This window comes from Phascolarctos cinereus, unplaced genomic scaffold (genome assembly GCF_003287225.1).
Source record: "Phascolarctos cinereus isolate Bilbo 61053 unplaced genomic scaffold, phaCin_HiC Scaffold_4;HRSCAF=312, whole genome shotgun sequence".
Taxonomy (NCBI): Eukaryota; Metazoa; Chordata; class Mammalia; order Diprotodontia; family Phascolarctidae; genus Phascolarctos; species Phascolarctos cinereus.
The window spans coordinates 681,994,104-682,007,391 of record NW_027555847.1 but is presented as its reverse complement, the minus strand read 5'-3'; the positions used below and the strand labels follow the sequence as shown (position 1 = coordinate 682,007,391).

The window sequence follows — 13,288 nt, the reverse complement described above, 5'->3', positions numbered from 1 at the left end:
ATATCCCCTCCTCACTGCTTCTGCACTTACTGGGCATGTGCTGGTTCCTTCTCAACCAGGGCCACGTCTTGTCTTGGCAGCATAGCTGGGCCTGGTGTCCCTTATCAGCAGAGGTTCCCTCAACCTTCCCCCACTAAGATGCCTGACTCCCCACACTATCCAGGAGGTGATAATTCCTATAGCTGGAGCTGAGGCTATCTCTCAACCCAGCTAGCTCCAGGGTTCACCTCTTGCCATTTTGGCATAACTAGACTGGAGGTGTTTACACTTCACAGGGACAAACACTAGGTTCTGGGATTTTTCTTTCTTTCTCCTGTTGTCCTGGGAGGACCATTGCTCTACCCTGATTCTTATTTATTTTTACCCTTCTATATTCACCCTGAGGTGCCATTTTGTCTTGTTTGTAGGGGAAATCTAGAAAACTTGGGATTTTGTGACCTACTCTGCCATCTTCCCAGAATCCTCTCTCCTGGAATTTTCAATAAAACTCTCTGTCTCTTGTTTGCAGGATGCTGGTCAGCCTGTATGACTGTTTTTGGAATGACCGATATTGGTTCCCTAAAGAGTATTCATGGGCTGACTTGGAAGATTCCGATGGGGCCATATATCCTCACCCCAAGGACTTGCTAACCGTTATTCCATTGACATTTGTCTTAATAACTGTCAGATACATCTTTGAGAGGTAAGTCAACTGCGAGTTCCTCCCCATTTTTCATTTTAAGAATACTATTTGTTTTTAACATTGTTTTCTTTTTAAATTTTGAGTTCCAAATTCTGTCTTTCACTCCTACCCTTTCCCTATACACTGAGAAAGTAAGCAATATGACATAAATTATACCTGTGAAAATTATAAAAAATATATTTTCAAAACAGCAAGAAAACTTAGAAAATTATAATGCAATTTGCACTCAGAGTTCATCATTTCTCTCTCTCTGGAAGTAGATAGATTTTTTCATCATGAATCCTTTGGAAGTGTCTTGGATCATTGTATTGATCAGAGTAGCCAAGTCTTTCACAGTTGATCATCATTACAACATTGCTGTTGCTCAGCACAATGATCCCTATTTCTTCTCACTTCACTTTGTATCAGTTCATATAGGTCTTGCCTTGTTTTTTCTGAAGCTACCCTCCTTGTCATTTTTTTTACATCATGACTAATGTGAAAATATGCTTAATATGAATGTATCAACACAATAGCACTCCATCATGATCATATGCCACAACCTGGTCAGCCATTCCCCAACTGACGAGCAGCCCCTTGATTTCCAATTCTTTGCCACCACAAAAAGAGCTACTATACTATACTATACTATACTATACTATACTATACTATACTATACTATACTATACTACTATACTTTTGTACATTGAGGTCCCTTTCTTTTTTCTTTGATCTCTTTGGGATACAGAGCAAGTAGTGGTATTGCTGTGTCAAAGGGCATGCATAGTTTTTTAGCCCTTTGGGCCAAGTTCCAAATTTGTCCACCAGAATAGTTGGAGCAGTTCATTACTGCACCAGCAGTTCATTAGTGTATCAACAGTTCAATAGTGTACCTATTTTTCTCTCATCTTCCAGTATTTGTCATTTCTGAGAGTTATGAGGTAGTACCTCAGAGCTGTTATAATTTGACTTTTTCTAATCAACAGTGATTTTAAGTATTTTTTTTCATATGGCTATAGATAGTTTTGATTTCTTCTCCTTAAAACTGTCTGTTTACATCCTTTGGCCATTTATTAATTGGGTAATGACTCTTATTTTTTTTCTTTTGGTGAGGCAATTGGGGTTAAGTGACTTGCTCAGGGTCACACAGCTAGTAAGTGTCAAGTGTCTGGTCTGAGGCTAGATTTGAACTCAGGTCCTCCTGACTCCAGGGCCAATACTCTATCCACTGCGCCACCTAGCTGCCCCAAGTGACTCTTATTTTTATAAATTTGACTCAGTTCTATATTCAGCATATATTTGAGAAATTAAGCATTTGTCAGAGAAACTTGCTGTAAAAATTTGTGATATTACTTCATTGTCTATGGTACATTTTTAGCAAAATATAGTTTCCATGATTATCTCTTTTAATAAGGTCTATTTTGCTTTTGCTTTCTCTGAGATCATGATTGTTATCCTTGCCTTTTTTTAGTTCAGCTAAAGAATATTTGATTGTATTCCAGCTCTTTATTTTAATTCTGTGTATGTCATTCTGTTTCAAGTGTGTCTCTTGTAAACAACATTTTGTTGGACCTGGTTTCTAATCCATCCTGCTACCTCCTTCCATATCATCGATGAGCTCATCCCATTCACATTCACAGTTATAATTAATTGTTAACTGTGTATTTCCCTTCATCCTATTTTCTTCTTCTCTGTAACTTTTAATCTTGTATCTCCTGAATAGTCAATTTTGTTTCTAACTACTACCTCCCTTAATTCCCTCCCTTTTATCTTCTTGCCCTCCTATTTTCCTATTGGATAACTTACATTGCTGTACACACCCATGTATTCTTTCCTCTTTGAACTAAATCCAATAAGAGTGGGGTTCAAGCATTGTCCACCCCTCCCTATTTTTTCCTTCACTGTAAACATTCTCCTTGTGTTCCTCTTCTATGTGAGAGAACTTTCCCCATTCTGCCTCTCCTTTCCTTCTTCTCCTGGTGCATCCCTCTTCCTTGCCCCTTCATTTTTTTTGGAGTTCTTTCCAACATAATCAACTCACATTCATACGCTCTGTCTATGTAAAGGCCCTAATAATGACAAACTTGTTAGGAGTTATACATATCATATTCCATTTTAAGAACATACACAGTTCAATTTTATTGAGATCCTTATTATTACTCTTTCATGTTTACCTTCTTATGCTTCTTTTGAGTCTTGTATTTAGAAGTCAAAACTTCTATTCAACTCTGGTCTTTTCATCAGGAATACTTCAAAGTCCTCTGCTTCATTAAATGTCAGTTTTTTCCCCCTGAAGTTTATCTGTTTTGCTAGGTAGGTGATTCTTGGCTGTAATCCTAGCTCCCTTGCCCTCCAGAGTATCATACTCCTAGCCCTCCAGTCCTTTAATGTAGAAGCCGCTAAATCTTGTGTTCTCCTGACTATGGTTCCGTGATATTTGAATTGCTTCTTTCTGACTGCTCTCAGTATTTTCTTCTTTACCTGGGAGTTAGCTATAATATTCCTGGGAATTTTCATTTGGTGATCTCTTTCAGGAGGTGATCCATTTCTATTTTGCCCTCTGTTTCTAGGATATTACAGTAGTTTTCCTTGATAATTTCTTGGAATATTTTGTCTAAGCTCTTTTTGTTTATCATAGCTTTCATGTAGGCCAATAATTCTTAAATTATTTCTCCTCGATCTATTTTCTAGGTTAATTGTTTTTCCAATGAGATATTTCACATTTTCTTCTGCTTTTTCATTCTTTTTATTTTGTTTTAGTGCTTCTTGATGTCTTTAGGCTTCCACTTGTCCAATTCTAATTTTTAAGGAATTATTTTATTCAGTGAGTTTGTACCTCCTTTTCCATTTAGCCAATTCTACTTTTTAAGGAGTTGTTTTCTTCTTACATCACTCATTTCTTTTTCCCAATTTTTCCTCTACCTCTCGTCTTCGATATTTTTTTTAAAAAAAATTTTGAGCTCTCCCATGAGTTATTTTTGGACCTGAGACCAATTCACATTTTTCTTTGAGCCTTTGGATGTCACCATATTGTCCTCTTCTGAGTTTGTGTTATGATATTCCCTGTAGTTTCTTCTCTGTAGAAATCTTAAGTCATTTGTCCTTTTTGTGGACTAGTTTAGTTAACAATTGTTAATATGTCAGTTCACTTACTTGGGCACATGTAAACTACAGTAGGTCAGAAAAGAAAAGAGAGGCTGAGAGAGTAGTCATTGTTTTTTTTTTTTTCCCCTTTCTTACATTCAATGAGTCAACAGCTCTTCTGGTTCTACAGTCAGTAAGTAAATTCTGTCTCATCACAATGGCGCTCAGCAGTGGCTCAAAGCAGGCCCTCCAATACTTCTACACTTGGAACCAGGAATGACATTTTTGGGCATGCTTCATGAGATGGCCCTTGCTACATAGAGAACTCCCAAAGGTTCAGATTTTCAGGGATAGAAGGGACTCCTAGGTTTTCACCTCTTCCAATCTTCTCTCCTAGGGCTGTTGGGTTGCCCCTGAGCAGGCTCGTGGGCGTGCGGGATGGCCGCAGGATCAAGGCTTCTCACAACCCCATTCTAGAGTCCTTTTTCCAGACACAGAGTCAGAATCCAAAAGAGGTGAGTAGGGGCCTAATTACAATACTGTTCAAAAGCTCAGTGGTTTAAGTCCCAATCTCCTTCATCAGGGAAATAGTTGCTATTCACTAGTAGGAAGCAGGGGAGATAGAGTGGGCTATGTGCCCAGGACTGACTCACAAACAGGCTGCCTGTGCTGCCATCTCTCCTCAGAAGAGCAATTCTTGTTATGAGCACCAATATCTACCAAGTCAGAATGGATTAGGAGTTCACAAAAACTGGGTTCTAATCTCAGCTCTGCTAATGCCTTGCTGTGTGACCTTGGCCTTGTCATTTCCCTCTCTCTAAGCATCAGTTTACTCATCTGTTAAATGAGGGAACTGACCCCGATGCAGTCTTAAGTCATTCCCAGATTTCGCTTTCTGTGTGGTTTGCAACCTAGGATTCCTCTTTGAGTCTTCCCTCTCCCTCTCACCATATCCAGTCAGTGGCCAAATCTTGTTGATTCAACCACCTCAACATTTCTCCACTTCATCCCCTTCTTTCCACTCACACCATAATCACCCTAATTCAAGTCCTGTGGTCCCTGCTATTGTGATAACCTTCTACTTGGCCCCCAGTCTTTTTCTTCTCCATGCCATCCTCCACACAACTCTAAATAAACCATTTCTAAAATCCCAGTCTATGTTGTTACTGTCCTGCTGAAGAAGCTTCAATAGCTCCCTATTATCACTAATAAAATATGAGCTCATCTGTTTAAAGCCCTTCACATCTTGTCTTTAGCCTATTGTCCGGGCAGATTACACATTAAGCCCTGTCATGCCCTCTATGTTCCAGCCACACTTGGCCACTTGCTGTTTATTTGTGGCACACAACTTTCCGTCTCCGACCTTTGTGCTCAAGCTGTGCCCAACACCTGGAGTGCTCTCCCTCCTCACCTCCACTCCTTTGATCCACAGTTCAAGTGCTACCTCCTAAGAGCCTTTTCCTCATTTCCCTGTTTTTAGTGCTCTCAAAAGTGAACAAAGTACTTCACATCTGATATTTTAGCAACCTAGTGAGGTAGATGCTTTTATTTACAGATGAGAAAACTGAGAAGTAAAGAGAAGGGTCAAACAGCTAGTAACAGTCCAGGGTAGGATTTGAACCCAGGCCTTCCTGACTCCAAGTCCAAAAACTCCAACCACTATAATACCTAGCTGCTTCCTTTTATGGACAGGGAATGTTTCGTTTTTGTCTTTGTACCATATCTAGTATATAGTAAGTGTTTCAAAATGATGTTGAATTGAATTGAATTCTGAGGTCCTTCTCGTGTTCAGTGTTGTCAAAGATTCCTTCACCATGGGCCTCTTCTTCCCCCTCCTCCCTAAGGGCAATAAAACCCTGGCAGGGACCAAGGTGTGACTTGATGAATGTTTTAATAGAGGAACATATACTATTGGCTCTGTGGGAAAAAGGAGGAGGCAATCCTACCTTCTCTTTGCCATCCCCTGTGACTCTTTCAAATTTCTGAGGCAGAGTAGGCAGTAAGAACTTTTTGGGGTTTGGGGAGAGAGGAGGGTGGGATTGGACAAACTTGGGAGTGAGGACATTTTCTAAATAGTCTTTGCGGTTGTGGTCTTCCCTTTCTGTGCTCCACCTCCGAACCGTTTACCCTCCTGCTGTCCCCAGGCTCAGCTGAGTCACCTAGCCACCCAATGCAGCCTCTCTTTGAGGGAAGTTCAACGCTGGTTTCGACGTCGGAGAAACCAGAAGCAACCATTATTGAGCATGAAATTCTCCGAAACCTGGTGAGCTGAGGGAACATGGTGGGAGGAGTGGCTCCAAATAGTCATTCTGGGAGAATGGGATTATGCAACCAGGCTTGACCAAGGAAGCGGAGGCTCATTTCATCTGTCTGCCAATCCACCCACCCTGGCAGTACCCTTGTCCATTATCCCCATCCTCTCCTCACTAACTTTGTTTTTTATTTTCAGTTGGAAATTTATATTTTACTTTTCTTCTTTCTTTGGAGGCTTACTCATTGTCTACAGTGTGAGTATGTCCTGTCCCATCCTTACCATATATCCCATCCATCCCCATTTGTCCTTCCATCCCATTTATCCCTATGTTATATTACCCTCTGCCTCTTTCTATCCCTTCCATATTCCTCCCTCCACCGCTACCCTTTAATCTTCTTCATTTCTGTCCTCATTCTTCCTCTCTATTCCCAAACTATCTGTCCCATTTCTTCTTACCTTTCTCATCTTTTCTGCCCAGTTCCATTATTTTTATTCACTTGTGCCTTCTCATCTTCTTCATCCTCATTCTTTTCATTCCTTTCCATCCTCACATTCATCCCTCTCCTTTTCTTCTATGTCTTGTCCTTTCCATTTCCCTCTGGCCCCTCATCTTTTTCCATCCCTCTCCCCTTTGTCCCCCCTCTGCCCATTTAGCAGAACTCTTTTAGCTCTGTCATCTTTATCTCTCCTTGGTCCTCCTTAGCTCTCTCATTCATCCTTACTGTTTCCCCTTGTTCATTCCACACCTTCCCTCAATGTCTCTATGGGTGGGGCCATAGCCCAGCACAGAGAAGGGTCAGATGCAGATGACTCAGAGGGAAGGACCAGAGCAGGAGTCTGGGGCCAAACCCTCCTTGACCTCTCTTTGACTCTGACCTGCCTCCTAAGAAGGAAGAAGAAAGAAGAAGACAGGGAAATGGTTGGGTGTTTCTACAAAGCGTAGCTAAAATATTACCTATTGAGTGTTTGGAGTTTCCTGGGGAAATTTCCAATTCAAGATGTGGGGCAGAACCATTGCCTGTGAAGGCTGGCTTTGATGAGGGCAATTTCCAAGGACTTGACCCTTGTTTCTTCCAGGAGCCATGGTTGTGGAAGTCTGAACTCTGCTGGAATGGATTCCCTAAACAGGTGAGCAGCCCCAGGACAAGGGTGGGGATTAGAGATGCCCATTAAAATGGATCCTACTTGCTGAAGCCCATGCTCATTCCAGATCCCAACATGCCATTGTTGGAAGGGACCCTCAGAGGCTGTATCACCTAAGTAAGTGTCATGTACCAATTTGATACACTTGTTTCCTCTCCCTCCTCTATACAAGTCATTGATAAAAATGCTGAACGGTCTAGGAATGAGCACTGATCTCTTGGGCATTTCATTAGGGACTTCCTTTCAAGTTGACATTGGCCAATTAATGACCACCTCTTTGGGTCCATTCGATTAACTCTAGAGTTACCTAACCATGCTATCAACTAGTCGCTATTTCTCTATTTGTCCTACAAGAATAGCAGGAGAAACGTTATTAAACACAGGTGAAAATCTATTTGCAGTATTGACCTGGTCTACCAGTAACCCCATCAGAAAAAAGTATTGTGATGAGTCAGATATTACCTGACTCGGGGAAGACTTGTCTCAGGTGTCCTTTGATCAAGAGGCCCAACCATGCATGAGCAGAGAAGATACAAGGCACAGTCTTGGGTCCTAGGAAATTTCTCTCCAAACAGTTTGTCTCCTCTTGATCACTGGCTCTTTCTGTACCACAGTATAACTCAATGGCTGCTTTGACCCTTAGGCTCTGAAGCCTGCCGTATACTGGTGGTATCTTCTGGAGTTTAGCTTCTACCTCTCCCTCGTGATCACCTTATCCTTTGACGTGAAAAGAAAGGTGAGTGTATTGGGAGCCCAAACTTTGGGGAAAAGTCCCAAGAGGAAAGAAAGGGAGGCTAGCTTCCAGTCCCCGCCCTCCTAGAAAAAGTGTGAAATTAGACTTGGCTCTGTAGGACTATCCCTGAAATCCCTGGTGTGATCAAAAAGGACTTGTCCCATTGAAACAGCAAGAGCAGGCCTGGTCAACCTCAAATCAATGTGCTTTTATAGAGATTAGACAAGGAGGCATTTACTTCAGAGGACAGCTCAATGCAGTTCAATTCAATAACCAGTGCATGCCCCCTGGAGCTCTCCTCCCCAGGTCTGGAATCAAGCAGATCTCCAGTTCTCCCATCATGTTGTCTCTCTTCCCCCTGACCCACCAAATCTCTCCTGATCAAGTTATCTCATTGCTTTGGCCTCTCTTGAAAGTCCCAGGCCTTCCTGCAGAGAATGGAAGTCATGAGTGACATAGTGTAGGGAAACTCTGCCTTGGTCAATGACTACTAACCCTGAGTAAAGCCAAATGCAGCTTCATTCCATGGGAGATCCCAGAGGTCCTGGCCTCATGGCTGCCCTTCTCTTCCCAGGACTTCAAACAACAGATCATCCACCACTTTTCTGCCATCATCTTGATCTACTTCTCTTATTGTGCCAACTACATACGAATTGGGACCCTGGTAATGCTGTTACATGATGTATCTGATATCTTCTTGGAGGTGAGTGAGCCAACCCACTTGTCTAAGGGAATGTAGCTTGGATTAGCCTGAACCCCTGAGAGACACATTTTTGCAGGAGTTGCAGGGCCAGAAAATGGTATGGATTGTCTGATCCCAGACGTTCTTGTACTCACAGCAGTCCAGTAAAGGCTTGCTGCTGCCTTGTAGTTATGGCCTGTACTTTTGTCTTATGGCTCCTTCTAGCCCCGAATTCTGTGACAGTCTGTGGTCAGGATTTGGCAGGTGATGGGGTGTGGGGAGGGGGTCTTTAAATGTAGATAGTGGGTGAGGCTGGTTGAAGGGGAACTCAGCCAGGATGGGCCTAATCTTGTAACTTGGTTAAAGGAAGCACTGTCAGCTTAGTAAACGTGGCCCAAGAATGAGGGGAGAAGCAACAGGCAGGATACCAATCATATAGATAGACAATAAGCATTTATCAAATGCCCCTACTATGGGCCAGGCACCATGCCAAGCACTCAGGAAACAAGACAGGCAAAAGACAGTCCCTGCCATTGAGGAGTTCACAATCTAATGAGAGATTGGGAACAAATAGGTACAAACAAACTGTAATCAGATGATGGTGATGGTGGTGGTGATAGCATTTAGGTAGTGCTTTAAGATGGCAAAGAACTTTACATGTATTATTTCATTTAATCTTCTCAACAATAATGTAAGGGAGGTGCTGTTATTATCACCACCCTCTATTTTACAGATAAGGAAACCAAAGCTGGAAGAAGTTAAGTGACCTGCCCTGGGTCATACAACTAGCAAGTGCCTGGGGCTGGAGTCAAACTTGTCTTCCCAACTCCATGTCCAGTGGTCAGTCTACTACAACTCCCAAAGATCTGAACCAGTGAGGGATATGAGCCACATCAAAGTCTATACTTGAGATTTACAAAATAAAATAAAATCAACTTCCAAGCCCACAATGAAGAGTTGTGATTAGACAATACTTTGTATGAAAAAAGCCCCAGAGCTTTCAAAGGATAACAAGCTTATTGAGTCTACAGGGTGACATAATCTAGTAAGATCTTGGGCTGCATTCAGAAGCTCAACATCCAGTATAAGGAAAGTAACAGTCCCCCTGGGCTCCGTCTCAGTCAGGCCACATCTGGAGTGCTCCATGCAGCTCTAGGATACACATTTGGGAAAGACTTGTAGAAAGAAGAGGCATCGCAGAGGCATCTTGGGCACCAATGAGCTGGAGAGCTTCCAGAGGAGGGTGTCTGAGATAGTGAGAGGAGTGTGAAGCTCATGCCAAGCATGAATCAATTGGTGGCATTAGGGGTGCTGGACTCAGAGGAGACTCAGGGGTGGGAGAGGTGACTTCGAGTATTTATAGGGCTATTGCTTTAAATTTGCTGTCTAGCCCCAAAGGGCAGAAGTAGGAACTGGGTGCGGGTGAGTGGTGAAGTTGCAGAGTCAGATTTGGGCTGACTCTAAGGAAAACCTTCCTAACACTCTGAATGTGTAATAGGCTACCTCTGGGAAGGAATGAGATTTCCTTTGCTGGATGTCATCATGCAGAGGCTTTATGACCAGCCAATGGTTGAGAAGTCATGTATGGGATGGACAAGATGCCCTCAGGGGTTCCTCTCATCTAAGCTTATGTCATTGTAAGATTTCTTCTCTCCTCCCCTCCAAGGCAGGCAAAATGGCCAATTATGCACAGTGGAAGAATTCAAGCACAATCATCTTTGTCATCTTTACCGTGATATTTCTCATTAGCCGGCTAATTCTCTTCCCATACAAGTAAGCCTGATTCTAGAAGATAGGAAAGGTTGTGGGCAGTGACTGTGAGTTGTAGGTGGCCTTGGCACTCCAAGTCTTTGTGTTTTGGGATTTTCTGGAACAAAAGCTGCCCCTAAAAAGAGGAATGAAAATGGGTTTCTGGTCAGGCTAGAAGGCCTGTGGATCTTTTCAGGATACTATTCCGCCATACTTAGAGCTTCTTACTAAGCCCTCCCCTCTTCCTGGAAGAGGAGGTCTCACCTGGGACACAAGGTGTTTAGAAGCACGGACCCAACAATGTTTCTGAGTCCCTCTGTCTTTTCAACAGAATCCTCTACACTACCTACTATAGTTCCATGGAAAACCATAAACCTTTCTTTGGATACTACTTTAGCAATGCCCTCTTGATGATTCTTCAGGCTCTCAATGTCTTCTGGTCATTTCTCATCCTTCACGTGTGCTACAGATTTGTTATTATGGGCAAGGTGAGTACAAGGCTGTCCCTGGCTTTGGCCCCTGATTCTTCTATAACCTGGTGAACCTGCTGGCTTGTCTCACAGGCCATTTCAGCAGCTGAAGGGGAAGTGAATAGGAATCCTGGAGGAAGGGTCTATGCAGCTATAAGAGGCTATAGGTAGGGTTGGAGAATGGGGAATGAGGACGCAGGCCTGGCATTCTAATGTCAGTAGGCACTAAGTAGTCCAGGATTGGCTGGGGGATGGGGAGGGGGGAAGGGAGGAAGGTCTCACCCAAGGACCTTTCCTCTTTCCCTCTCACTTCCCACTTTTCCCTTCCTCTACCTCTCCTAACTCTCTCATCCAATCTCTTTCCTCTCCTTGCCTTCTCTTTTCTACCTGTCTCTGCTTCTTCTTTCTCCTTGTCTTCCTGATCCCTCCTTGTCTCATTTCTCCAGCCTTCCTGTTTCTTTTTTGTTTCTTCCTCTCCCTGTCTCTCTTTGTACATTTCTTTATGAGATAATTGTAAAGTGCTTAGCATAGTTCCTGGCACATGGCAGGCACTCAATCAATATCTATTCCTTCCCCATTCATCTTTCTCTCTCTTACTCCCCATCTTTTCTATCCTCCTATATTTTCTGGTTCCTATATTTTACTCTCTATGTCTCTGATTGCCCTTCCCTATCTCTATGTATCCTCCTTTCTCTCTGTGTGTCTGCCTCAACTTTGTTGTTGTCTGGTTCTCAGACTCCAGAAGACGTGAGAAGTGATATAGAAGAACAGTGCACCAGTGATGAGCAGTCAGAGACAGGACAAAAGAGCAAGAGTCCAGAGAGATCACAGACACTTGCAACTTTTCCCCACCCTGGGGTGTCAGGAGGGCTGTCGCCAACCAAAAGGCATCATCGATCAGTTCCAGCAACATAGCCTGGTTCAACACAGGGGCCTCAGACAGTCCAAACCAAGGATGAATTCTGCATGGCTGGTCTTCAGACTGCTTGAAGATCGAGTCAATATGAGAAATCTCCCAGATTCTGATTCAGTGTTCAGCACCATAGGGCAAAACCAGAGCTGGCCCGGTACCCCTTCCTTCTATTTCTCCATATCTGCTTATCCCCACTCATATTGGGCTTGAGGGAAGAGAGGGAAAGATGGAATCTCTGCATAGGGTTAATGATCTTTTCCTTAAGCAGCCTTTTCCCTAAGCTAATGTCCTTGAACTGATTGTTGAGGCCCGTCCTGTCCCCAAAGTTTTTTAATCATACATTCCATTGATATAACATTTTTGATCATATACCTGCAATATGCGTATGCTGATTTATCTCTGAATCATATACATGTAATACTATGATAACATATTATTTATGTTATACAACTTATACAAAAATAGAAATTAAAAGGATTGAGATAAAGATGAAATAATATTGTACATATTAACCATACAAAGGCCCTCCAAAATTATGGTATTTTTGTTGAGAGCAATGTGGTTGACTATCCTTCACTATTTTTGAAAATCTCAGCTTAATTCCTCGTAACAGATTTCAAAGGTCTAATTTTCAGTATAGTTGTTAACTACTTAGTTTTCATAGCTGTCATAGCTGTAGGTGGTACCTCACAAAGATACAGAGATCCAAATGGAGGAACGTCATCATTGGCCATGCTTACTCAATATTTTGCAATCCCATTCGCCAATTATGCAAAAAGTTTTTTGTTGAAATTTGGCCACTAGATTTCTATTTTCCCTTATTAGAGGGAGTGAGGATGTGTGGAAGGTTAAACATGGTTTCCGAAGGCCAGGCAGGTGCCAGGTCTGGATGGTGGTTGTCTCAAATAAAGAGAAAGGGGCAGCAGCAGGGCAGGAGGCAATATGTCTAGATCTACCCTGGTTTCCCATCAGTAGGTAGCTATGTTCCTTTATTTCCAAAATATCCAATGAGTTTGGGGAGAAGTGGTTTGGGGGATGGGATGTTGGGAGCAGGATTATAGATCTGAGAGAGATATATACTTGATCACTCAAGTCCCAAAACCACTACCAGCTGCTAGCATAGATGTTTCTCAGCCCTTACTGGCTGAAGGATGCTCCTATGCTGACTGCTGCTGACACTATGCTTGAGTTCTCTTTGAGGAAGCCCCTCCTAGCCTAAGGGAGCTTCTTTTTCTTTGGAAGAAGAGGGAAATAGGAATGGGGATATGAACCCAGAGGGCCAATGAGGAGTTTACATCTTCAGGAAGCATTTCCCCTCTCCCTGGCCAGCCTGTTCTTGTGGCATTTTGGGCACCCAAGGTCTAAGCTATGTGGCCTTCTTGCTCTCCTCTGGGAGTAGAATTGGTGTATAGAGAAATACACATTCTATCTAGCCTGTCATATTCCCCCAATCCTCATTGAAGTCCTGGAAAAACACCTACATTGGAGAAAGAAGATCCTGCCTGTTTCTGTGAAAGCCTAGACTCTACAGTGGTCCAGGTAGTGTGACCACTTTCAGTCCTGAGTTGTGGATCAAGATACTCTTGAATCACCCAGTCT

The 13,288-nt window shown here is 42.8% G+C and overlaps 1 protein-coding gene across 1 annotated transcript; it reads left to right on the top strand.

Moving 5' to 3' along the window:
• Window positions 1-497: 497 nt before the first annotated feature.
• LOC110202127 (ceramide synthase 4-like) lies at window positions 498-12,046 on the top strand. Its single transcript, XM_020978171.2, has 10 exons — window positions 498-682; window positions 4,143-4,260; window positions 5,890-6,008; window positions 6,195-6,252; window positions 7,077-7,127; window positions 7,786-7,878; window positions 8,450-8,578; window positions 10,224-10,330; window positions 10,638-10,794; window positions 11,512-12,046. Exons 1-10 carry the CDS (start codon window positions 510-512, stop codon window positions 11,689-11,691), a joined length of 1,185 nt encoding a protein of 394 aa, XP_020833830.1. The 5' UTR covers window positions 498-509; the 3' UTR covers window positions 11,692-12,046.
• The last annotated feature ends 1,242 nt before the right edge of the window (window positions 12,047-13,288 follow it).